This window comes from Petaurus breviceps, unplaced genomic scaffold (genome assembly GCF_028583685.1).
Source record: "Petaurus breviceps papuanus isolate PSGF00001 unplaced genomic scaffold, PetGlider_PUasm1.0 90779, whole genome shotgun sequence".
NCBI lineage: Eukaryota > Metazoa > Chordata > Mammalia > Diprotodontia > Petauridae > Petaurus > Petaurus breviceps.
This window is the reverse complement of record NW_027187344.1, coordinates 2,106,265-2,131,894: the sequence shown is the minus strand read 5'-3', so window position 1 is coordinate 2,131,894 and position 25,630 is coordinate 2,106,265. Positions and strand designations below refer to the sequence as shown.

The following is a 25,630-nucleotide window of genomic DNA, read 5'->3' as shown; positions in this document are numbered from 1 at the left end:
ACCCATAAAGAAAAGACTGGAAAATACCATGACTTGACTGAAATGTTGTCAAAGTACTGTAAGAGATTGGTGGCTTTTTATTTCACTAAGCTCAGTTTAAGGAGTAAAATAGAAGTCATGGGACCGAAAGGTTATTTTGTCCATCCTGCAATCATTTCTATAAATGGATATGTGTAATACCTCTATTGCCTACCTGCTGATCCAATCTAAAATCAGAGATCCCATACTTAAAAAAGGAACAAAAGTGGAAAGTCCTATTTCCTAACCTAACCAAGGTCTTTAAGTGGAAATTTGATGGTCCAGCACAGTTAGCTGTATCTAAACTCACTATGGCAGTGGGTTTTAGAGAATATACAAGGCTTATTATGCTCATCAGTAACTAACAAGGAATAACCAGAAGTTATTTGTTACTTAAAAAAAATCTAAGATATGATTCCCCCTTCCAGGGTGATCCAGGCCCTGCTGGCATCCCTGGGAAAGATGGTCCTCCAGGGCTGAGAGGATTCCCTGGTGATCGAGGTCTCCCTGGTCCAGTGGTAAGTTAAAGAACTGGAATGACAGAATGGTGTATTTGACTAGGGGTTCTTAACCTTTTTGTGTGTCCTACACCCTTTTAGCAGTCTGATGAAGCCTACTATCCCCTTTTCTGAATAAAACTTTTTAAATACATGTGATTATAATAAAGCCAATTACACTGAAATACAGTGATCAAAATACATTTTTTACAGGTTCACAGATGCTAGGTTAAGAACTCATTTTAGATAATGCACAAAGAGCATCAAGAGTGTTATTTAAGGTTCCCTTTGACTGAAATTCTCTTTCCTTGAAGGGAGCCCTTGGACTGAAAGGCAATGAAGGTCCTCCTGGTCCTCCAGGTCCAGCGGTGAGTAGTACTTTTTTCTTTCTTCTTTTTCCCCCCTGATATATGTTATTTATTTCATTAAATATTTCTCAATTACATGTAAACATTTAAAAATATTTTTAAAGAGTTTTTTTTAGTTCCAAATTCTCTTTTTTCCTTTGATCTCTTTAGTATACAAATCTAGTATTAAAGTAAAAAGGGTATGCACAATTTTATAGCCCTGTGGATATAGAGAGACCAAATTGGTCTCCAGAATGGTTGGATGAGTTCAGAACTCCACCCACAGTGCCTTAGTGTCCTTGTTTGTCCACGTCTCCTCCAACATTTGTCATTTTCCTTTTCTGTCACATTAGCCAATCTAATAGGTGTGAGGTAATACCTCAGCATTGTTTTAATTTGCATTTATTTAATCAATAATGATTTAGAGCATTTTTTTCATATGACTGTAGATAGCTTTGATTTCTTCATCTGAAAACCGCCTGTTCATATTTTTTTGACCATTTATCTATTGTGGAATGACTCATATTCTTATAGGTTTAATTCTTTCTAAAATATTTGAGAAATGAGACTTTTATCATAGAAACTTGTTGTAATTCCCCTTCCCCCCGCCCCCAGTTTCCTGCTTTCCTTCTAATATTGGCTGCATTGGTTTTGTTTTTGTGTAAAATCTTTTTAATTTAATGTTATCAAAATTTTTCATTTTACATCTTGTAATGCTCTCCATCTTCTGTTTGGTCATAAATTCTTCCCTTATCCATAGATCTGACAGGGAAAATTTTCCATGCATCTCTAATTTGCTTATTATATTGCCTTTTCTATATAAATCACATACCCATTTTGACCTTATTTTGGTATCTAGTTTGAGATGTTGGTCTATACTGAGTTTATACCAAACTACTTTTCAGTTTTCCGAGCCATTTTTGTTAAATAGTGAATTCTTGCCCCCAAAACTTGGATATTTGGGTTTATCAGTTACTATGGCCATTTACAACTGTGTCTTGTGTACTTATAATCAATTCCACTGATCCATCACTGTATTTCTTAGCCACTATTAGATTATCTTGATGATTACCACTTTGTAATATAGTTTGAAATCTGATACTGCTAGGCCATCTTCCTTCACATTTTTTTTCATTCATTCCTTTGATATTCTTGACCTTTTATTATTCCATATGAATTTTGTTATTTTTCTATTTTTTGGTAGTTTGGTACAGAGTAGCACTTTTTTCCTTTATTCTACTTTATCTTCCCCATCCTTCCCCCTACAAAACAAAACCCTTTCTAATGCATACCTCAGATTTCTAGCACCCTTTGGTGCTGTAATTTAATCTATATCATCATAAGAATGTGTTAGGTCCATATTTTGAGAGGCATATTGACACACACAAAGGTGATCTTGGTAGTTAGAAATCTGGCACCCTGTCATAGGAATTAATGAATCAATTAGGAATGTTTCTCTTGGAGGGGAGGGGATGATGAAGAGAATGGCCCTTTAGTAAGCATCTCCTGTGTGCCAGTCACTGTGCTAACCACTTTATGAATAGGGTAGTGGGAAGAAGGCTGAATTGAGTATCAGAGGACCTTGATCCAAAACCCACCTCTGCTCTTTGCTGCCTAGGAGACCTTGGGCAAGTCACTTAATGATTTTAGGCTTCAATTTGCTCATCTTTTAAACAAGGGGCTTGAACTAAAGGGCCTCCAAGGTCCTTTCAGCCTCTAAAGCTATAATGGCTATCTCCACATATTTGAGGTATGGGGTAGGGGGGAATTGTTTGAGACAGCAAACAGATTTATTCTGTATGGCTCCACAGGGTAGAATTAGCACCAAAAGATTAAGATTATGAGACAGCAAATTTTGACTCCATGTGAAGGAAAAAAATTATAATAATGAGAGTTGCCCCATAGTTATATAGGTTGCTCCATGACAAATGAACTCCCTGCCACTGGAGGTATTGAGGGAAAGGCTTTCTGATTCTTAGGTAATTCCTGTGTTAGGGAAGTGATTGTACAAGACAATCTCTAAAGCTCAATGTCCCTACATCTAAAATGAAAAACCTTACATTCTACTTCTGATACTCTGTTTTCTTGGTGACAAAAAACAGAGATGTGTATGTATATATGTGTACATACATATGTATATGCTTATCTATGCATACATATTTTCTCCCAGATTATTAAATTCTTCCTTATGTCTAAATAAAATGTCTTGAGTTCGTTTTTAAAAAGTAAATGAAAGGGTTGGACTAGGTGGCCTATGAGATCCCTTTCCACTATGATCCTCTTATCTTTATACAATCCACCACTTCCATCGCTAAGATGCTATTACTCATAAGGTATATAGTAGTGGGAATCTGGTGTGAATACTTAAAGTGATACCAATTAAAGAGTGTCTTGAATTCCAGACTGTGTAGTGTGCTCCTGCAATAGACAACAAGGGGTCATTTTAGATTCAGGAGTAAAGAGAGTGAGTTAAAGAACACAGCATTCCATAAAGCCATGCTTCTGTGATAGAGACTCTTTGAAATAATTCTATTTCATGCACCATTGTTTATTCTTCATCACAGGGATCTCCAGGTGAAAGGGGCCCAGCTGGTGCTGCTGGACCTATTGGTCTTCCTGGGAGACCTGGACCCCAAGGACCACCTGGGCCTGCTGGTGAGAAAGGTGCCCCTGTAAGTATTGCTTTGAAGAACAGCCTAAGCTAGGAGTCATTGTCCCCCTTGAAATTAAGAAGACAGCTTTTGCCTCCCCGTCCTTCTCCTTTCCTTCTTCAACAGGTTATATTATGCATGGATACCTTCCCCTATTCGCCCTTACAGGAGTCAGGGGAAGGAAGCAGGGTTGTTTCTAATGACTGAGAACTGCCTTAGAAAAGAATGGGTAACTTCCAAGGCTTCTTGATTCTAGCCCAAAGGGAAGATTCCCTAGCTTTGGGAATTACTTTAATATATTCCTTGGGCCAGAAGGGTTGTATAGGGACTAATAACCATCTGTAATTCAGTATGTTTAGCACCTGGGTTAAGAATGTGACATCAAAAAAAAAAAAGAGAAAGAAAAAAGAATTTGACATCCAAACATTCCTTCTACATCTGTGTCAAAGAACATGTGAACGGAAGGAAGGCTAGAGAGGACTTTAGTCTCTTTAGACTTGGCCCTTGGGGCAGGTCTCAAGATTCCATGATTTAGGATTAGTGACATTCCCTTTAGATTGTGTTTAGCTAATGGATATCCATATTTGACCTTTCACCTCAAAGAAAATTGGCATGGGAATTTTTTGCCCATTCATAGTTTTCCAATATGGTGTTTACCGCATGCAACTAGTATGCCAGATCTATCCCATCTCTGATTTAGGAATATACCCTCTTTGCTCAGAAAATTCCCAAGAAGCAGATTGCAGGGCTCTGGTTTCTTGGCAACTAGAAGTTTAAATAACTTCCATGAAAACAAGATGCAGGGTCAATGATTTGCACCTGGTCAGGGAATAAACTCTTGGAAAGGAAAAGAATTGGTCTGATTTAAGAAATCTCTTTGCCCCAGTGACCTAGGAAATAGATAATGCCAAATTAGACTACTGTCCTTGGGACAATATTGCCTTTAAAAAAAAATTCAAGCAATGAATGGGAAGGTGGAGAGGCTTGTTCAAAAAGCCATTTACCCTGTTTCAGAAAGGCCTGATCTACACTGTTCAGTGGTTTTAAGATGGTTCTTGGCTGTTAGATAGTCCCTTCTTATATAGGATCATTGCCTTGGGAGAGTGTTATCTTGAAACCTTGGAACTTGAATGTATATCAGTATGCTATTCCAAAATGTCAAGTATTTGCTCTGCATCTAGCTTTGTGGTAGGCCTTAGCTGATGGGTGCAGGTGGTTTTGAGTCTGCAACACAAAAGATAGAGAAAATCCATCCCCACCTTTGAGAAGCTTCCAGTCTTGTCAGAGTGAAAATCCTGATTAACACACCTAGCACAACCAGAGAACAATAATAGTTCCTCAGTTAGAGAAGAAACAGGGGGAACTCAAGATATGTTCTGATGACCTTTTTAGACCTGAATCTAGTGAAGAGAACAGTCTATGTCTAGAAGTTATGACCACATCCTCTGAACCAACAATTTCTATTTCTTTTTGCCATGGGAAGCTAACTATTGATTCAGAAAATATGGTCAAAACATATACCTTAAAAGCCTTGCCTCTTCTTCCTTTACAATAATTATAGCCTGACTTTTGAGAAAATCAAGTTTTTCTGGCTTCCTGTGCTAATAGAAGTAGAAACAACATCGGGACATCATTTATCCATGCCCCTGTAATTGTATAGAACAACATCTGTCCCGTCCCATCCCATCCTATCCTATCCCACTTCTGATTCAGAAATATCCTTTCTTTTCTTAGAAAATTCCTCAGAAACAAATTGCATAACTGCCTCGCATCCTTTCCCTTACTCCCTCAAAGACTGTCATTGTGATTCCTGTTTGACTTCAGCTCTGCAGCTTTACAGACACCCAGGATGCTCCTGCGTGCAAATAGTCATGCAATTACACATTGGTGAAGTCTTTGATTCTGAATCTAGAATGCCAGACTGAGCCCAGGTTCCAGGGGAAATTGGCAAACGCCAACATAAGCAATTTCAGATTGAGTTAAAGCATTTTGTTGATTGATTGGTGTTATTAAAAGTGTTATTTTCCCTGAAATTTTGCTCTTGGTGGTTCATGGGAAAAAAGAGCAGCCCTGTTCCATTCCTCAGGCAAGAATTTCCCATTGAAACCATTTTTGGAACATCTGTGCCATTGAGAATATGTTCAATGCCTTATTGGGGAGATAAAAAGGCGATTTAGATGACATCTAATCATTTACAATAGGGCACCCAGGATTTTGATACAACTGAGTTATGTACCAGGAAGCTAAAGCACATCAGGCATTCAGCACATATAAACCCAAAGCAAATTCAGTTGAAAACTATTTTGTTCATTGTTTCAAGAAAGTAAATATTTAAGCAGGAGCCCAGTAAGAATTGCTTTATCCATTTAAAAGCTTTTCAATTCCCCCAGAATAGCTCAAGAGAGAAGAAAAGGTCAGTGTATCTCTGAGAACTACTGGCTTGATTAGTCAAGTGGGGAAAGGAAGTTATACGTACATTCTATATTCGGTACTGGCATTTATTCCTGACTTAATTAGAGGAGAAATTGATATCAATAAGAACCAAATGTGAAGAGGAGAAAGTGATTCATGGAGAGCAGAGACTGTAGAAGAGAAACCAGAAGCATCAGCTCCTGCAATGCAGCAGAGGAAGAAAGTGAAGATGTGTTTAGGAAACAATGCTACAGTCCAATCTAAAAGCTAAATCTTTCTATTCGTTTATCCCTTTCGATGCAATATATTTGCCATTTCAGAAGAAAATGATTCCACTGCTGTGCAGAGAAAACCCAGAGTGAAAATAAGTAGGGCGAGGGAAGTAGTATGATACAGTGGGAAAATTACTGGCTCTGGATTCAGAGGGGCTAGGTTCAAATCGAAACTATGTGCCCATGGGCAAGTCCCTGCATCTTCCTGGGCCTTGGTTTCCTCATCTGTTAAAATGAGGAGTTTGGTTTAGAAGGCCTCTGAGGTTCTCTTCAGCTCAATATCTAGGAACCTGAGAGCCTGCTATTCTCAGGATTAATCAAAACTTAAATTATAATGATCAGAAAAGTGGATCCAAAAAAATGACCAAAGGGAAGATGTTAGGTTGGACATTGTTATTAGATAGAATTTGAAAAAATAAGAAAAGCAGTTTTGAAGTGTCTATATCTCTTATTTGAATTCTTCTGTAAATACTATCAGTCTTTGGGTAATGGCATAGATCCAGTCACACACACCCAAGCTCTGGAACCACCTTTTTCCCTACCCCCAACTCAGGTACTATCTTCTCTCATGGAGGGTCTATGTTAGGGGAACAGAAACTTGGTTTATAATTATAATACAGAATTTAATTGGATTCTCTCATTCCTACTTTGCAGAACACAGTTTCAATTCCAAATACATAGGGATGGGATGCTGCCTCAGGCTTCCTTTAATTCTTGCTGCTCTCCCTACACACCTTCCAATCAAGATTCATCCTTCATACTAAACTCCCAAGCAGCCAGATACTAACTCCATCTAATTTAGTCACTCCCACTCCACTCTCAGTGATTCAGCCCCTCCACCTTCTCAGACATAGGCCACAAGCCTTCAATCCAGACCCCTTTTGGTGTCATGCCAGAAGGAAACTCCACTGCTTGAAGAACCACTGACTTGTCCTTTTTTTCCCCTCAATACACTTCAACTCTTGAATGACCTTCCAAAGGCTTAGGGTTAGTTCAAAAAAGCCTCCATATAACCAACCTCAAAGGGCCAACTTGACCTTAGACAAAGAATACTTGGCAGCTGTGGGTAGTTGCTACCTTTTCTACATATCTTTTCCCCCTTTGTAAGTACTCTATGACTCTGAGAAGATGCTTTAAAAATTTTTTCTTTTGGTTCCGTTATGCCTAAACTTTCCATTTTGGGGTCCTACTTATAAAATCAAATAATTCACTCATTTCTAATCACTGGTTTTATATCATCCTTAGGGTGAGAAAGGTCCTCAAGGGCCAGCTGGCAGAGATGGAATTCAGGGTCCTGTAGGACTCCCTGGCCCAGCTGGTCCTGTGGGTCCCCCTGGAGAAGATGGAGATAAGGTGAGAAAAAACTGTGGAATATGGCAATTCCTTTCCTAGAATGACATGCAGTAAAATTCCCTAAGTCCTTCCTAGGAGAAGTTCCAATCTGAACAAGTACCTCATCTGAATTATGATACTTTTTAAGAAATTCCTTTCAGGGGGCTTCTAGGTGGCACAGTGAATAGAGCACTGACCTTGGAGTCAGGAGGACCTGAGTTCAAATCTGACCTCAGTTACGTGACACTCTTGTGAGCCATGTGACTTTGGGGAAGTCACTTAATCCCAATTGCCCTTCAAAAAAAAAAAGCAAAAAAATAAAAGAAATTCCTTTCAAGGTCACGTAATAATGGAACCCAAATAGCAGGACATAATAATAACTCAGTTTATATAGTGCTTTAAAACTTATAAAGGACTTTCCTCATAGCAGTCCTATAAGGTAGATAGTGTAACTACTACTGTTACCCTAATTTTACAGATGAGGAAGTTGAGGCCCAGAGAGCTGTCCAAGGTTAAATGGCTAGTGAGTAGCAGGGATGGTATTTAAACCCAGTTTTCCTTTCATAGTACCTTGCTGCCTCAATCAAATAGAGAACTCCCAGAAGAATACTATGTAATTATTATTTTATCCCTTAATTTTCTAATATCTTCCCTAGAAAACTACATTTACTATTTCTCTTAGATTATTGCTCCTTTTACAAAAGTACCTAACATTAATTAGTTGGAGGAAAGAGTTTGGAGTCTTGGGTTCTAGTTGCAGTTTTGACCTTGTAACTCATTGTGCCCTTGAACACATTATATCACATCTTCAGGGCTAATTTTCCTCATTTTTAAAGTGGGGGTGGAGGGGTGGACTAGAAATGAAGGTCTCTAAAATTTCCAGCTTCAGATTCTGTGATTCTATGATTAAATGGTCCCTTTGAGACCCAAAATTTTCTGATCCCAATCAGTAGATTGCTGCAGTAAAACATATATCCATATAAATGGGAACTTCTAAACTACTTAGAAATTCTTAAAAACCCCTTTTCCCCTTAAGTAACTCAAGCGCCTCCCCAGCCATTGTGTAGCAGGAATCATTGACTGCACTAACCCTTTCTTCTATAGACAGCATGGTAGAAAAGTTCCGCCCAGTCTTGACTTGGGCTGAATCATCTCAGCCTCAGAAATTTATGGGGTCCAACTTAATGAAGTTTCACTGTTTATCTCTTTTGAAATGTATGAGTCTCATGCTATTCTATAAGAGCCCTAGACTTTAATTTTCCATTGACTGAAGACACTCAATTTTGCTTTCTGTTTATGATCTCACATTCAGTCACGAAACTTAAGAATGTGCAGAAGGTGCTTTACTTCCTAAAGGAGAAACCTGACTAAACACTGAAACAACAAAAACTAGCATGATATTTCTGTACTTTTGCCCCCAAATTGCCCACTAGCATATGCACATTAAACTCAATCATTGCTGATTAAAATTCCAATCTGTTTCCCTTCCCCCCACCCAAATTCTGTGATATTTTTGAACATACTATTATGTTTCCTCTCTATGTTTTCCTTCCCTGTAGAAGGAGAGAGGAAATTCTCCATTTTCAGTACTTGTACTCACATAAATTACAAATTTATGTGTCTAAATATTTCTTTGAAAAACTGTGGCACTGTGTAGGAGGGAGAAGATTGTAGCAACAACAACAAGAGTAATAATAATACATTGTGGAATCCCATGGGTAATTAAGCATAATTGTCGGATTGTGCTCAGTTAACCTCCAACTCCAAGAAGTTCTTTCCTTTTTCTAAAAGAAAAAAAAAAAACAGCACAAAAAACCCAAGTCAAGAAGAAAAAAACCTTGATTTGCTTTACTGAGTCATGTGACTCACTCTCACACTCTTTTCTAATAGGGTGAGATTGGTGAGCCAGGGCAGAAGGGAAGCAAAGGAGACAAAGGTGAACAGGTGAGCCTCAAGTTTATTTTTAAGTAAACATCTTTTGGATGGGTTCAGAGCAGCATAAAAGTTCCAATTGCCAGTACTGGGCACAAGTTGCTTTCAGTTATTCAATTAGTTTAGCAAACATTCATTAAGCACTTGCATGGGTCAGACATTGTATTAATTGCTTAGGCTTCAAAGATAAAAATGAAACTGTCCCTGCCCTTGAGGAGCTTACATTCTATTGGGGAAACACAATAGATACACAGAAAAATAAATACAGAATACATATGAAATAAACTGGAAAGGCCTTAACAACTTCTCATTTTCTCTTGTGAATAATGAGGTGTGTTCATAAGATAGTTCACTCTCATTGGGCAGGTCATCAGCATGTGTCTACAGGTCAGAGCTTTTCCTTTGATACCTTCTCCCCCCTGCATTTCTTCTCTGACAATTCACTCATTGACTCAATCAGTCAATAGGTATTGAACACCTGCTTTGTACAAGCTCCCATATTAAGCACCAATGGAGATTACAGAGAGAATGCCATAGTTCCCACCCTCAGATAACTTATAATCCAGACATATGTGCACAATATGAAATAGGTCATGAAAATTACTCAAAGATTTACAAACTCAGTGCAATGAGAGCTGAGAAAAGGGGGAGAGAACCATGTGATTAAGACACATTTGCGCCTATTAGTTCAAGTGCATCTGTGTTACCAGAAACTACTCTGAACATCTCTCTGTCTTGCCTCCTTACAGGGCCCACCAGGCCCTACGGGTCCTCAAGGCCCCATTGGACAGCCTGGCCCCTCTGTGAGTATTCATCATTATTACTAATGCTGAGGAACAATGGCCTTTCCTGAACAAACTGCTTTGTCATTTTGGATGTGTTCACACAGTGTGCTCAATTATGTTCCCATAGGGAGGTGATGGAGAGCCAGGGCCCCGGGGCCAGCAAGGTCTTTTTGGTCAGAAAGGTGACGAAGGTCCAAGAGGTTTTCCTGGTCCCCCAGGGCCAGTTGGATTGCAGGTAACTTCATGAGGCAGGGAATAGGACTCAGTGTGACACACAGCTTGATGAGTCAGAGGCCTGGTACAAAAACTCAGGATGCTATTTCTGTACTTTTGCCCCCAAATTGCCCACAAGCATATGCCCATTAAACTCTTGCTTTCAATTTATTTTTGATGTTATTACTCCCTTCTTCTTAATTCCTTTGTCAAGGTGAGCCCCTGCTCCCCCACCCCCACAAAAGAAATCTATATAGATAAAAATAAATAAATAAATGAAAAGATGAGAAGGCCAGACAACTTTCTACCTCCTTCTGAGTCTCATTGGCAAAGTAGCATTATATACTTTGAAGTACCTCCAATGCTCACTATATCAAGGGTACCTATATTTGTTCCTAAAAACAAAAATATATCACTTATTTTTTTAAATCCTCCAAACCTTTGAATGATTCCTGCCACTGCAACCCTGTATCTGTAATCACTAAGAAGTCTGTTTATAGTAAATGATGTAACGATATCCCCTGCAGTGTTCCTGAGCCATTTCATCTTCCCATAGGGCTTACCAGGACCCCCAGGTGAGAAAGGAGAAACTGGAGATGTCGGTCAGATGGTAAGCATGACCAGTCACAAATGCAAGGCCCTCTTCTTGGTCTACAGCTTTTATCCATTACGAATGCTGAATGCTTGCTCTCTGTTTTCCTAAGGGCCCCCCAGGTCCTCCTGGTCCCCGAGGACCATCTGGCCCTCCAGGAGCTGATGGTCCACAAGGTCCTCCAGGAGGAATAGGAAATCCTGGAGCAGTGGGAGAGAAGGTGATTCTTATTATTTATTCATGATTTATAGTTAATGACTATTAGTCAAAGAGAATCAGGGCATATGCATATATGAATTGGTGTCTACATTTAGATACATAAAAGTCAGCTGCATTTATTGTGTGCACATACATGGCATGTATGCTTATGTGAACAAAACTATAAAGTAGTCGTGTATAAACTAGCCATGTCTCATGCACAAATACAAATTATTATACATGTGGAGGGTGTGTGTGTGTACCTTCAGATATACATATATGTATATGTATATATAAATCAGTGACTGCTTCATACAATTTGGATTATAGTAGTGGACCTAGAAAAACTTAACTGGGAGCTATTAAATACCTCTCTAGACATCAACAACCTCCTGGCAGGAAGATTCAAAGCAATATATTCACCATTAAAATTCCTCCTCAGATCCTCTGAGTCTCAGTTTCCTCCTTTGTAATAAGAAGATGTGATAATAATGTTTGCCTCACAGGATTGTTGAGAGACTCAAAACAGGGTAATGAATGTAAGTACTTGGAAAACCATAAATATCAGTTATTATTATTCCTGTACCTTCCAGCAGCTAAGGATTAGAAAAGAATAAGCAGCTCTATCTTGAAGCATCATAAAACCTATTCTTGGAATTTCTGTTTTTAGTCAAATGGTTATTCGCCCAGAGCTCTACATCTTCTAGACATGATATGATTTCTTCCTTTCTTTTTCTATGTTGGTAATCATGAGCTCTCACCACTTTGTAAACACTTAACATATTTCCTATGTATAAAAAGAAGGAAATGGATGTGAAACTATCTACATACATTCCATTTGCAGTTTGCAGTAGATTTCTTCCTGACTTCAGGCCTTTAAATGAAATCTTCCATCATTAATTTTTTTTTTAATGATAAAGGAAATTAAAGAGAAGCTTAGCATTCCAAGAGCAAAGAGTATGTCAGGATTACTTCTGCCAGTAGATGTGCACTGAAGTGTAAGGCAGTGTGGAGCAGCCCACAGTGCTAGTACCAAAAGATCATCTTCTAAGCATATTGTTCCTCTTCAGCAAAAGTAATACTCAAGGAGAGGCATCATGATGCAATGGAGAGGAGACTGAACTTGCAGTTAAGAAGACCTGGGTTCGAATCCTACCTTAAACACAAGTCACTTAAGACCTCTGGTTTTCAATTTCCCCATCTGTAAAATGGGAGTGATAATACCTCTACAATCCCTTCCAGCTCTAAATTGACAAGCTTCGGCTCCTGGAACTGAGTCCTCTGCACTCTATTTATGTTCAGCAGATAATTGTGTTTCCTTTTCGTCCAACAGGGTGAGCCTGGTGAATCTGGTGAACCTGGCCTTCCAGGTGAAGGTGGTCTCCCGGTAAGTGGAAGAGCTTTAAGCATAGATAGAGATGTGCTTTCATCCAGATGGATGAGGATGGACATGGATAGAAGTATAAGCACTTAGGTCATATCCCTGAATTTTTCTCATTAGAAAATGAGACTTTGGGGTTACCATGTGAATTGAAGCAGGATGATTTACAATCATTCACTTACACTTTCAGCTGATGTGCAGGTGACCTAGGACCGTTCCAGGCTTTGCCAATGGAATTTATGCTTTGATATATCCTACCACAAAAGAAGAACTTGGAGTATGGCTCCAGAGATACACTATGTGTTTGGCTTCCATGGACCAACCTAACAAAGCTCTAAGATGCTCACAGCCAGAATTTTGATGACCAGATGATAATCTTTCTAGTTACTGAAATTTATAAAACCATTGACTTAGGCACAGAGGAGTCACACTCTCTGTGTGGAAGAGTACCCACATTAAAAAAAAATCATGTATCTCCAAAAATACTAGAGGAAGATGACAAGCAATATTGCTATTGTTGTGGTTGGGCCTTAATCATTCTTCTAGATAGTTACTAACATATGTATAGAATGTTCTTATTAATAGTAACAATTATACATAGTCTCTAGCCCCTGGTCCCTTATAAGCCTAGAGAAAGAGAAATCCTCTACAGAGATTCTTGGGGGTGGTAGAAGTTTCTTTTATTCTCCTTCACTCTCTCCCTTCCTCCTAGCTCTCTTTCTTTTTCTCTTTTTTGCCACATTGTAAGATGATTAGAAGGAAGCTTCAATCCCTTCCACAACTGTGGTGGGTACATTGTTATCCCTGAGAGGCTAGAAGCTGAAAATCACATTGAATGATGTTAATGACAATACATCCCAGCTCTACGACTCATGAACTAGAGCAAGTTAGGGTACCCTCTTAGGGCACCAGTTCTCTCATCGGTAAAATGAGAGCTTTGGCTTGACCCAGAGGAAGAACTATGAGAAGATTTTTCCCTTTTCCTCACAGGGGTAGGGCCCCTGGGTGGGCAACTGAAGTGTCAGGAATTTTTCAATATGCTAGCTAATTTTACTGAAGTACCCCCCCATCTTTGTTATTAAGAGAGACACAAATTGGGAAATTTAGGTGACATAAAAACAAAAACTATCAGTAGTAATTATTTTAAAAATCAGAGTTGGACTAGATCAGGGATTCTTAACCTGGTATCCATAGACTCTCAAGGCATCCATGGCTAGATTTTTGGAGGAAAGGAATTCATGGACTTTGATAGTAAAAGTTCTATATAAATGGTTTCCTTTGTACGTTATTTTGTGTGTTTAAGAGCATTATTCTCATAAAAGATCCAAATGCTTCACCAGACCGGCAAAGGAGTCCATGATACAATAAAGTTTAAGAACCTCTGGATAGATAAACTCCTCCAAGGACTCTTCTAGCTCTAAATCTAAGATGATAATCCTTGCATGACACTGAGGTTTTTTGTGAACTGCTAGATTGGTTAAGCTTCTCTATGCTCCTTTTCCTCCCCCTCCTACTTCTTCTTCCTCCTCCTCCTCCACCTCTTCCTCCTTCTTTTTCTTTTCCTAATTCTTCTTCTTCTACTTCCTCTTCTTCTCCCTCAACTCCTCCTCCTTCCTTTTCCTTTTCCTTTTTCTCCTCTTCTAAATATTTTTAATATCATTTGACTGGATTCAACAACATTATAATCCTCTGTGACTAGTGATGGCAGGAGACATACTCATCTAAAAATGCCAACAGCCATACCCTTGGAGTAGCTCCAGAAAGCAGATAGTCTTCTTTAATTTATAACCAACTATGTGGTTTTAAGCTTTCAAAACAGCTTTGTCAGTGGTTGTAAGTGGTGAGTGTGTTAACGAGAGAATAGGGGTGGACTCCTTATCATTTGAAATGTTAAGTAAAGCCAGGACAAGAGAATGATGGTGACCAATAGCGATTACATAGAAACCACAAGGATGTTTTTGTCAGTTCATAAGAAATTGCCTTTTTGCCTGTAGGGACCCAAAGGAGAAAGAGGAGAAAAGGGTGAATCCGGTCCCTCTGGTGCTGCAGGACCCCCTGGGCCCAAAGGCCCTCCTGGTGATGATGGACCAAAAGGAAGCCCCGTGAGTATCTGCATGATTCTGAAAAATCAGAGGCTTCTGAGAACCACAGCTGAGCAAACATCAGAAGTGTCATTCTCGAAATGTAATTGTAATTCCCTAAGTGTCAAATCCCTAATTCCATACTGTACTGTAACAGGTTTTTTGACAGTATTGTTGGTCATAAGTACAGTACCTGAGAGTCAGCAGACACTTCATTGATCCACTCTTTACGTCACCCCTACAATGTATTATTCCTCCATTTGACAAAAGAGGCACTCTGAGTCAAAAGATCTGAGTTTCAGTCCCAACTCACTAGCTTGTGACATTAGGCAAGTCACTTAACCTCCCTTAATCCTTTTTCTTCTTTTATCAACTGGGGTAAGAATATCTGCTTTCTAATTCTCACAATAATGAGGTGTTTTATCAACATAAGTATTCCCCATTTTTAAGGGCAGAGAGGTGGCACAGTAGATAGAACGCTGGGCCTGGAGTCAGGAAGACATCATCCTGAATTCAAATCCAGCCTTAGACACTTACTAGTTGTGTGACCCTGGGCAAGTCACTTTACCCTTTTTGCCTCAGTTTCCTCATCGAGGAGCTGGAGAAGGAAATGGCAAACCACTCCCGTATCTTTGCCAAGAAAACCCCAAATGGGGTCATGAAGAAGAGTCAGACATGACTGAAAAATGACTGAACAACAGTAATTCCCCATTGTTGAAACACTAGTTGAAGAAATAACATGGTAAGTGGTTAGAACTGGGAAATGCTGATAAGCAGCTGGAGTGCTTTCAGAAAAGTCCTATTAGAGAAATATACCTAGTATAGACTAGTTAGAAAAGCTTTAATTTGCTAAGATAGGGACAGGGATAGGGACTGATCCATTATTTCATTGCTATAGAGAATTCCTTAATAAGGAAACTCTACCAACACAGGTCAGGAGTTTCTTTGAAACTTGTCTTCTTGGATAAATTGTCAAGACCACTGAGAAGTTAGGTGACCTGCTCAGGATCATGTAGCCAATATGTGTCAGAGAAAGAACTCCAAACCAGATCTTCCTGGCTTCACAACTAGATTTCTACCTCAAGGCTACATGTGGCCCTCTAGGTCCTCAAGTGCAGCCTTTTGACTGAATCCAAACTTCACACAACAAATTATGTGGCCTCAAGGCTGCAGGTTCCCCACCTCTGCCCAGGATATCTTTCAAGATACATTATAGGAAAGATTAATTAATGCATAAAAATGAACTTGATAAATTTATGTCTTTGGTTTTGTTTCTACTGGAGATATATTACTATATGTTACATTAGGAAATAGATGCATGTAGTGTGATGATGAAGACACATTGTGGCAACAGTTAGCTAAAAGAACGAGGTAATATTGATGTGATGGGCTAGGTGATGTGATGTTCTCAGCTGAATGAATAATAGATAATGACCTGGAGATGTCTTTCTCTTTTGAGGGCCCTGTTGGATTCCCTGGTGATCCTGGTCCCCCTGGAGAACCTGGTCCTGCAGTAAGTATCAACTGGGCATAATCACTGTGGTCTGAGCAAAGACTTTGAGCTGCCCTTTTCCCCACCCCCTTCATCTAGAATTATTTTTTCTTAGCTACAAAGAGTTCCACTTTGCTGCATTGTTCTCTCCTGACAGGCTTCAACATTTTGATGACTGTTAAAAAAAAGGAAAATTACATTTTCTGTTTCTAAACATCTCTTCAGAGAAAAAAATGCCTTGAGTCAACACAGATATCATTTTTGAGAGGGAAATGAGGATACTTTGGGGGTTCATGTAGCCTGCTGATGAGTGGAATGCTTTGGAAAGCCTTACTGATTTTAGGGCCTCTGCAAGAAATTGGGAAAGTTAGAATTAATTCATTTTTCTTTCTTCCATAGGGTCAAGATGGTCCACCAGGTGATAAAGGAGATGATGGTGAACCTGGTCAAACTGTAAGTTATTTTCAGTGCTCTAGAGTCTAGACCCACTAGGAGTCATATTCCAAGTTTGCTGGCAGAAAATAATCCTATCATTCTTACTTGGCATTCTCACCTTGCTTTGCTCATGGGGAGAAATCATTTGCTTCGAAGGGTTTTGGTCCATTTCTGTCTAGAGCCTAGAGGCTCTGAACCAGATAACACCTCTGGGACCCCTCCAGCTCCTGCCATCTGTGCATCTATAACTGCAGGATTTCTCATCCTAAATTAGATGCTGAGTTTATGATTAAATGTGGCTCTGCTTCCAGCAGAGATCATTGCTTAGTATTCCACTCAGAGATGAAGACTAGCTCCACCCAACCATGATCTCCCCCCTCCAACAAATGGAGCAGTTGGTTGTTGTAAAATGACATGCCCTGAGGGTGGGAAGCTTATGTCCAGAATCTTGGGATTTGATGACTCCCATTTCCCAGTGCAGTAGATTTGTAGAATGGGAGTAGGTAGTGATCATGTGGCCACAGCCAGGACATTAATTAGATGGTGTAACCTGTAACAGAGAATTCCTTGGGCTAGATTAATGCAGGCTCCTGTTAATATGATTCCAGATTTCCAAGCATCTGTGCTATCATGTGCTAGGAGAGAATAGAGATACAGTTTCAGGCTAGCTGGGGAGAGCTCAGAACTGAGACTCAAAGGATTATCCATTATTACCCCCCTGCAAGGTGGTTAGAATCTATCCACTTTGGTTCATGTTAATCAGGAAGCCTCGATTCTAACTTTTCCTATTTTCTTTCTCTAAATCCAGGGATCCCCAGGTCCTACTGGTGAACCAGGGCCCTCTGGACCTCCAGGCAAAAGGGTAAATGGCTTTGAAGAAAATATTGGGGTTTTGGTTTTCTATATAAAGTGATCACCTATTTTCAGTGTCCTTTGCTGGGAATCTAAGTAATGTAACCAGGACTTTGGTGGGGAAAGGGCTCCTGTCCACAATGCACTTTCCATTAAACTTCCTTCACTATCACAGAACAATGCCAGGAATGGAATAGACACATAATGCTTACTGATTGATTTGTTTATTGATTGATAGAATGACATTATCATCACATCAAGTTGATGCCAGACTCTTTGGGTGATAGGTCAAGTTCAGTAATTGAGGAATAGATCAGACACCCCAATGGGGCTACATTTCTATCTCCCCTTTTAGAATTTTGTGCAAACCAGAAAAAAAATTAAAGACATTTTTATGGTGAATAATGTACTCATATACTCACCCTCACTAAACCAGACTACTTAAAGGGGAGCTAGAAAAATTAGGTCAAACCATAGACACAGCAATAATTCTTGTCTCCCTGTTATTTTTCTTTATGATTTTTATGGGGGGTGGTGGCAGAGGACATTGAAGTAATAATAACTATTCTGAGTAAGAGTCTATACAAGCCTGGGGTGATCGTGCACCACTTTCCCTATCCTACAGTCCCCAACCCATTATTCTCTTATCTTGTCCCTCTATGTTCAATTGGTGAATGGGTAAATGAATGAATGAAAAAAACCTTTATTAAGAATTTTCTATGTGCCAAGTACTCTTTTAAGTGCTGAAGAAACAAATACAGGCAAAAAAACCAATCTCTGCCCACAAAAAACCTTACATTTATTTGAATGGGGGAAACAACACACATAAGGGAGGGGTGGCCATGAAGGGGCTCATTGTTCAGGAAAATCACAGGTGTGTGTGGGGGTGTGAAATAGAGAAATAGATTGGCATGCCAATTAAGGAACAGTGGCAGAGTTAATTTGGTCACATCTCCACAACTGGAGAGAGGCTTTGGTGCTAGGCAATTGGAGAGGAGGTAGTGGTAAATCAAAGCATTGTGGGAAGTTTCCTGAGAAACTGTTCTGTGATTCAGAACAGTAGGGCCCCAGAGTGGAGGTTTCTCCAAGATATGGTCTCTGGTGTGGGCAGAAAGCCCGAGTGGAGGAGGCGGCCAGTGAGAAGGGAGTGAATGGCCTCATGTCTGTTCTCTGTTTTTGTTAGGGTCCTCCCGGACCAGCTGGCCCTGAAGGAAGACAAGGAGAGAAAGGAGCCAAGGTAACTTGCATCTTGCCCAGACTATTCTGAGTAATACCCAAGAGGGAGCTGTTTGGAAGGTTGGGGGGAGGGCGTGCAGAGGTGATGAAAGAAAAAAAAATCAACATTTAACTTCCTAACCCAGTTGTTCAATAGAAACAGCAAAGCTTTGGGCATTGCTTTCAAAGGAAGTTGCATTTTATTCCAGCTTTAGAGATAGTTGACACATAGCAGAAGAATGTTAATGATTTTTTGCCTTGCCTAGGGGTGGTTCTTTATAGCATGCGTTTATGTTTAAGTGTCTATCTGCCAAACTGCATATGTTTGTCTCCCATAGTCATTGCCCTAAGGGCTCTATGGGAAACTCTAGGAACCTAACCCTGAGTGGTCAGAGCCATAATTTTGAAAAGACCTGACTACACAGATATTTGGGGGCAGCCTTATGATGTCTGGATGTGTGTGCCCTGGATCAAGTCACTTAACTTCTTGAGTCTCTGTTTCCTCATCTGTAAAATAAGAGGGGCAAGGGGAAATGAGAGAGTGCCTTTCAGCTTTACATCTATGATCCTATCAGATAAATAGTAAAATCTTTAAGACTTTTGAATGCATCAGGGAATAGTGTGGGCATCTGAACTGCATTTCAAAGAACATTTTCTCTCTTCTATTTTCCCTATAGGGTGAAGCTGGCTTGGAAGGCCCACCTGGAAAGACTGGTCCAATTGGTCCCCAAGGTGCACCAGGCAAACCTGGTCCTGATGGCCTTCGAGGGATTCCAGGCCCTGTGGTAAATGTCTTATGGACTAAAGGGTAGCTTAACTTGAGCACTGGTGGCCAATTCTCAGTCCAAGCAAGTTGTAATTAAGGCTTTCTGTGGGGATGCCAAATCCTACTTTTTAGCAAAGTAGAGGGGAGAGAAGGGTCTTTGGGTAATGAGGGGAGGGGCATAGATTATGATTGAAGGGGCTGTTGTACTTGAGCTTTACACAGAGGACATGTATTTTTCAGGGTGAACAAGGTCTTCCAGGATCTCCTGGCCCAGATGGTCCCCCTGGTCCCATGGTAAGTGCCATCCATTACCTTAAGCATTTCATAATGTGCAAACTTGTCGAGAAACACCTGTGGTTTTATTTACTATAGGAAACTCCAAATCAGATAAGTCAGTGTTCATCAGTGCTAAAATATGATTCTTCCACTTTTCTCTTTCAGGGACCCCCAGGCCTTCCAGGTCTGAAGGGAGATTCAGGTCCCAAAGGTGAAAAGGTATGATGTCTGTTGCAAATAAACATGATCTCTGAGCTACTCTTTTAAATAGTGCCATCTTTCTCTTCCATGGCCTACTCCTGGCTGGGAAGGAAGCAGGTTTCAGAATCAATCAGCAGTGAATCTTTATGTGTGTTGTGAGGTGTTTGACTAATGCCAAGTATCATTAGACTATAGAACTTTGAAGTTCTTCATTGGTGTGGGTTACCATAGACATAAGACCACCTTGATGCCACAGACACATACAATGATAGCTAGCATTTGTATAGTGCTTTACATATATTATCTTATTTTATGCTTATAATATTGGGAGTTAGGAGCTACCATGTTTCCCCGATAATAAGACTTATCCCGAAAATAAGCCCTCCCCTTACTGTGTAAGATTCCTCTAAAATAAGCCCTCCCCTGAAAATAAGCCCTATTGAGATTGCTACTGTAGTGAAGGTGATCCCCTGCGCTACACGCTACATTACGGTACCCTCTGTATGCACCATCCCCTCCCCCCCGCCCCGGATGAAATGCACGCCGCGCTCCGAGCTGCATCCAATCAGAGCTGCAGCAGTGAGCGCGTCATCCTGTTCTTTCCCAGTGATTTGCTTGCTGGCACCATTGAGAGCAGTGCCGCAGAGGAGATCTGAGGCAGGACAACATAAGCCCTCCCCTGAAAATAAGCCCTCTGGTGTTTTTCTTTCCAAAAAAAAAATTAATAAGACAGTGTCTTATTATAGGGGAAACACAGTATCATTATCTTCTTTTTACAGATGATGAAACTGAGGAAGACAGAAGCTAAGTGATTTGCATAGAGCCACACATCAAGTTAGTGTCTGAAGTCATATTTGAGCTCAGGTTTTCCTAAGTCAGGGTCCATCACTCTATCCACTGTGTCACCTAGCTGCCTTTGCAGTCCCTCTGAGAGTCAGTAATAGATGGTCCACAAGAGCTGCTTTGGCTAAATCATTATCCTGTGGCCACCCTGGAGATGAGCCTCTCTGAATATAGGCTGGTGCTCAGACAACAGAGATGCCATTTATTGGCGGGCCTGTGCTCATTCTTTCCACAGATATGAATGAAAATAGTGTTTACTATATTCAAAGAATTTTGCTAAGAACTGGGGATAAGAAATGTTAGGTAATTCCTGCTCTCATTGAACTCACCATATAATTGGAGCAGACAATGCATATGGGTGGTCTCAGGTACAAGTCAGATGGAGAGGTCCCATGCTCCTTTAGCGTTTTCTTAAGTGTTGTTTCCATTAATAAAATGGAATCCATTTCTGATGTTGAACTATCTAATGAACTTAGGTTTTGAGAACTTTCTTTTCTGAATCTTCAGTAGCTATAGCTGATGATGGGGGTGAAGCACCAGCAGAGACAGTTGCCAAGTTGCATCTCAATACAAGTTGCCTGGCCAATGGAGGTGGGGCAGACTAGAAGCAGGGTCAGTGGTCATCTCCAAGGATCTTGAATTTACCAAGAATGGCACTACTGTGGCAATTGATGAAGGTGGGGAAGATGGATTCCTTCCCCTCCAGGCATGATAGATGTAGTGACTGGGCTAGAAGCAAACACAGCCTCCAAGAATACAGGGCCACCTCTATGTCATAAGGAGGCATCTGAAAAGGTAGGGGTACTAGATATTTTCAAACTTTATGAGTGCTGGGAGCAATTTCCACAAAATCCTACTTTGATGGCTCATTGTGGCAGGTGGGAACCATGAACTTTCTGGTTCTTTCAGTTCCACAATCCCTTGAGTTTCAAATTTTCTCCTCCTCCTTCTTTCCTTCCCTTTCCCCCTCCCATGGCAGCATGCAATCAAATATAGGATCTACAAATACCTTCACATTGAGCATTAGTCAGGTTGTAAAGAAGGATTATAACAAATGGAGTGAACAATGAAAAAGAGAAAAAAGACAGAGCAAGTAGTTTGCTTCAGTCTGCATTCAGACTCTGTAGTTCTTTCTCTGGAGATGTGAATATCCCTTTCGATCACGAGTCTTTTGGAGTTGTCTTATAACCTTGCATTGCTGAGAAAAGTCCATTCTATCAAAATTGGTCGTCACACATATGTTATGTCTGTAATTGGGTACAAATTTCTCCTGGTTCTGCTCTTCTCACTCAATATCAGCTTATATAAGTCTCTCCAGGTTATTATTAAGTTCATCTGCTCCTCATTTCTTATAGCACAATAGTATTCCATTACATTCATATACCACAACTTGTTTAGCCATTCCCCAATTGATGGGTATCCCCTTGATTTCCAATTCTTTGCCACCACAAAAAGAGCTGCTATAAATATTTTTGTACATACAGGTCCTTTTCCAACTTCTATGATTTCTTTGGGATACAACTCTAGAAGTGGCATTGCTGGGTCAAAGGGTATTCACTTATTTATAGTCCTTTGGGCATAGTTCCAGATTGCTCTCCAGAATGGTTGAATCAGTTCACAACTCTACCAACAATGCATTAGTGTTTCAATTTTTCCACATCCTCTCCAGCATTTATCATTTTCCTATTTTGTCATCTTAGCCAATCTGACCGGTGAGATGTGGTACCTCAGAGTTGTTTTGATTTGCATTTCTCCAATCCATGGTGGTTTAGAAAATTTTTTCATATACTTATAGATATCTTTAATTTCTTCCTCTGAAAACTGCCTCTTCATATCCTTTGACGATTTATCAATTGGGGAATGACTTGTATTCTTACAGATTTGTCTCAATGGTTGTAAAAATTCTTTCCCAATTTTCCACTTCTTTCTTAATCTTGGTTACATTGGACTTATTTGTACAGAAACTTTTCAATTTAATGTAATCAAAATTATCCATTTTGCATTTCATAATGCTCTCTAACTCTTGTTTGGTCATAAAATTTCCCCTTCTCCATAAATCTGACATGTAAGCTATTCCTTACTATCCCAGATTGCTTACATTATCAGCCTTAATACCTAGATCATGCACCCATTTCGACTTGATTTTGGTATATAATGTAAGATATTGGTCTATGCCCAGTTTCTGCCATACTATATTCCAGTTTTCCCAGCAGTTTTTGTCAAATAGTGAGTTCTTATCCCCAAAACTGGGGTCTTCGGTTTTATCAAACAGTAGATTACTATAGTCATTGACTGCTGGGGCCATGAACTCTTAAAGGTGATACTAAGCAGAGTTCAAACACTGGTGGGTCTTAATGCCAAGCTGGAAAGGCTTCAAGTCGGGTCCCAACACAATGGACCTGCTGTCTGATCACCAGCCTAGCTCTTCTATCTCCAGTAGATTGACCACTAAGTGATGAAATCATTAACAATTTATGGAGTAGCATTAGTCTCTGCTCCCAAGAAGCTTGTACAGTCTGGATAGGGTGCAAGGCATAGATACATTGAACAGATTGAGAAGCAGTGTATGCTAAACTTGTGGCTCCTCACTATAGAATTCAGAGCAGGAAAAAGCATTGTGGGCTAGAGTTGTTAGGGAAGGCTTAATGGACAAAGTGGAACTCAAGGTAAGTCTTAAAAGATGGATAGGATTTGCTTAAGTGGAAAGGAGCTCAGAAAGTATTCTGTTCTAGGTGAAGGGAATAGAAGAAACAGCAATGTAGATAGAATTCACCAAAAGACTTTCCTGATTAAAGTGGATCTCCCCCAGATTCTTAGACCTCACTTTCTTACTTAAGGAGTCCTTAAGTCTGTGTGCCTCCTTCCTCTGTGACTAAACATATTTCACATCTTATTCTTCCAGATGTATCTCCCCTCTGCCTCTTGAAGGCATGCTTTTTAGTCCCTTGAAAAATGCATCTCTCTTTTACTGCAGGGTCATCCAGGTTTGATTGGTCTTATTGGACCTCCTGGAGAACAGGGTGAAAAAGGTGACCGAGGTCTTCCTGGACCCCAGGGTTCTTCAGGTCCTAAAGGAGAACAGGTAAGTGATCTGGGCCCCATTTTACTGTAGGTTGCCTAGCCTTCTTGAGACAACCAGACAAAGGAGAGCTATAGAATTGTGGAGATTAGAGCTGGGGGAGGTCCTTAGAGATTGCTGAATGGGTAATGCATGGGAATGTTCTTTCTAAATCATAAAATTCTCTGCCAGTTCATAATGGTGAGATTATCATCACTGTTATCACCATCATCTATCCCAAACTCCTCATTTTACAGATAAAAAAACTGAAGTCCATATAAAGTAAAGAACTGGGAATAGAACTCAGTTCTCCTGACTCCCAGGTTGCACTTCTTCCCAAGTAAAAGCAATAGAGATAGGGACAAGACCTGTGGTTACATTAAGATAGGGAACTTTTAGACAAAGCAGTTACTTTTACCAGTGCAGATTGATGTCTTCTCTGCAATTTATAGTCTTAGAAATTTGCCTAGATCATTGAGAATTTAAGTGACATGGCCGGAGTGGACAGAGGCGAGACTTGAACCCAGATCCTCCTGGCTTTAACACTAGTGGCTCTATATCCACTATGATATGAATCATGCTGCTGCCTCTCTTCCATCTAAAAGGTAACCTTCAGTGTAAAAGTGATTTTTACATTTCCCTATTTTACTGCCCAGGTGCCAAGATGTGTGTAAAGCATTCTAAGGATGACAAATGGCCCCCTGTAAAACAGAGGCACACACATCTTCCAGCAAATGACAGTGTCTGTTGGGAGACTAATTCGAGAATTGGCCACTCAATAGTCATAATAAGAAGAGTGATAATCATTGGCATTTATATAACACTTTAACATTTGCCAAGTGTTATAGATGCATTATCCTGTTGGAGCTCACAATAACCCAGTCAGGTTGGTATATAATATAAGGAATAAGTCAGTCAGCAACAGAGTAGGGAAAATAATGGTTAGTGGCCCTTAAAATGATGATGGAGAGGTAAAGAGGATAGAACCCTATTTCCATGTGTGCTGCCTGCCTGAACACACTGGATTTTAATATCCCTTTAACTTACTTTTCTCTTTAGGGTATAACTGGTCCTTCTGGTCCCCTTGGTCCCCCTGGACCTCCCGGTTTACCAGTGAGTATCTGGAAGGATGAATTCGTTGTAATTCCACTCAGTTTGCTTCTAGAGTTTTAGAGATACCTGGGGCAGGATGAAGGATGGAATGAGGAGGGGAAATGGGAGACATCTATAGATTTTGCCTTACATTGGGCTGGTTGAATGATGTAGCCAGGATTGGTATCTGTGAGCTGGTGAGAGAGGTTGCAGTGGCCACTGAGCTAATTAGAATTTCTTTGAAAGCAAGTTTTGAAGTAGATAAGGAGAGATAAGGAGGTAGACAGGATTCCAATGAGTAAAGTAAGGCTAGTGGGCATCACATGCATTTATGTGCATCAGTAGGCATTGTAGGTGTCCCTTTGTACTCTTGGGACCATTATGATGCCTGCTTTACAGGCCAGTTCTTTGCAAAACTACAGAATGGATGAAGGTCCTTATAAGATTTTCTTCCTATTACTATGCCTAACCCCTGCCTGACCAGCAGCACCCTGTGCTGCCCTTGGCAACCAACAAGCTCTTGTCTCAGTCATGGTCTTCCCAACCCCCTATGATAACCATTGAACTTCCCTTCCCTTAATATTATCCCATTAACTTTCCAAGGGACATTTTGATCAACTAACTCTGACTTCATTCTCTTGAGAGAATGTACCAGAGGACACTTGTAAGCAATCTGTGTGTATTTTCAG

General features: G+C 40.1%; 1 protein-coding gene across 2 annotated transcripts in view; it reads left to right on the top strand.

Annotated features, from left to right (window-relative positions):
• COL5A1 (collagen type V alpha 1 chain) overlaps nt 1-25,630 on the top strand; it is a 315,926-nt gene that overhangs the window by 259,616 nt on the left and 30,680 nt on the right. For both annotated transcript variants that reach the window (XM_069069226.1, XM_069069225.1), the window contains exons 40-59: nt 447-536; nt 830-883; nt 3,427-3,534; nt 7,443-7,550; nt 9,420-9,473; nt 10,211-10,264; nt 10,374-10,481; nt 11,016-11,069; nt 11,164-11,271; nt 12,583-12,636; nt 14,625-14,732; nt 16,171-16,224; nt 16,603-16,656; nt 17,447-17,500; nt 18,674-18,727; nt 19,383-19,490; nt 19,712-19,765; nt 19,913-19,966; nt 23,766-23,873; nt 24,909-24,962. In XM_069069226.1, the coding sequence (XP_068925327.1) occupies nt 447-536; nt 830-883; nt 3,427-3,534; nt 7,443-7,550; nt 9,420-9,473; nt 10,211-10,264; nt 10,374-10,481; nt 11,016-11,069; nt 11,164-11,271; nt 12,583-12,636; nt 14,625-14,732; nt 16,171-16,224; nt 16,603-16,656; nt 17,447-17,500; nt 18,674-18,727; nt 19,383-19,490; nt 19,712-19,765; nt 19,913-19,966; nt 23,766-23,873; nt 24,909-24,962 (1,494 nt within the window). The remainder of the gene's footprint in view (nt 1-446; nt 537-829; nt 884-3,426; nt 3,535-7,442; nt 7,551-9,419; nt 9,474-10,210; nt 10,265-10,373; nt 10,482-11,015; nt 11,070-11,163; nt 11,272-12,582; nt 12,637-14,624; nt 14,733-16,170; nt 16,225-16,602; nt 16,657-17,446; nt 17,501-18,673; nt 18,728-19,382; nt 19,491-19,711; nt 19,766-19,912; nt 19,967-23,765; nt 23,874-24,908; nt 24,963-25,630) is intronic.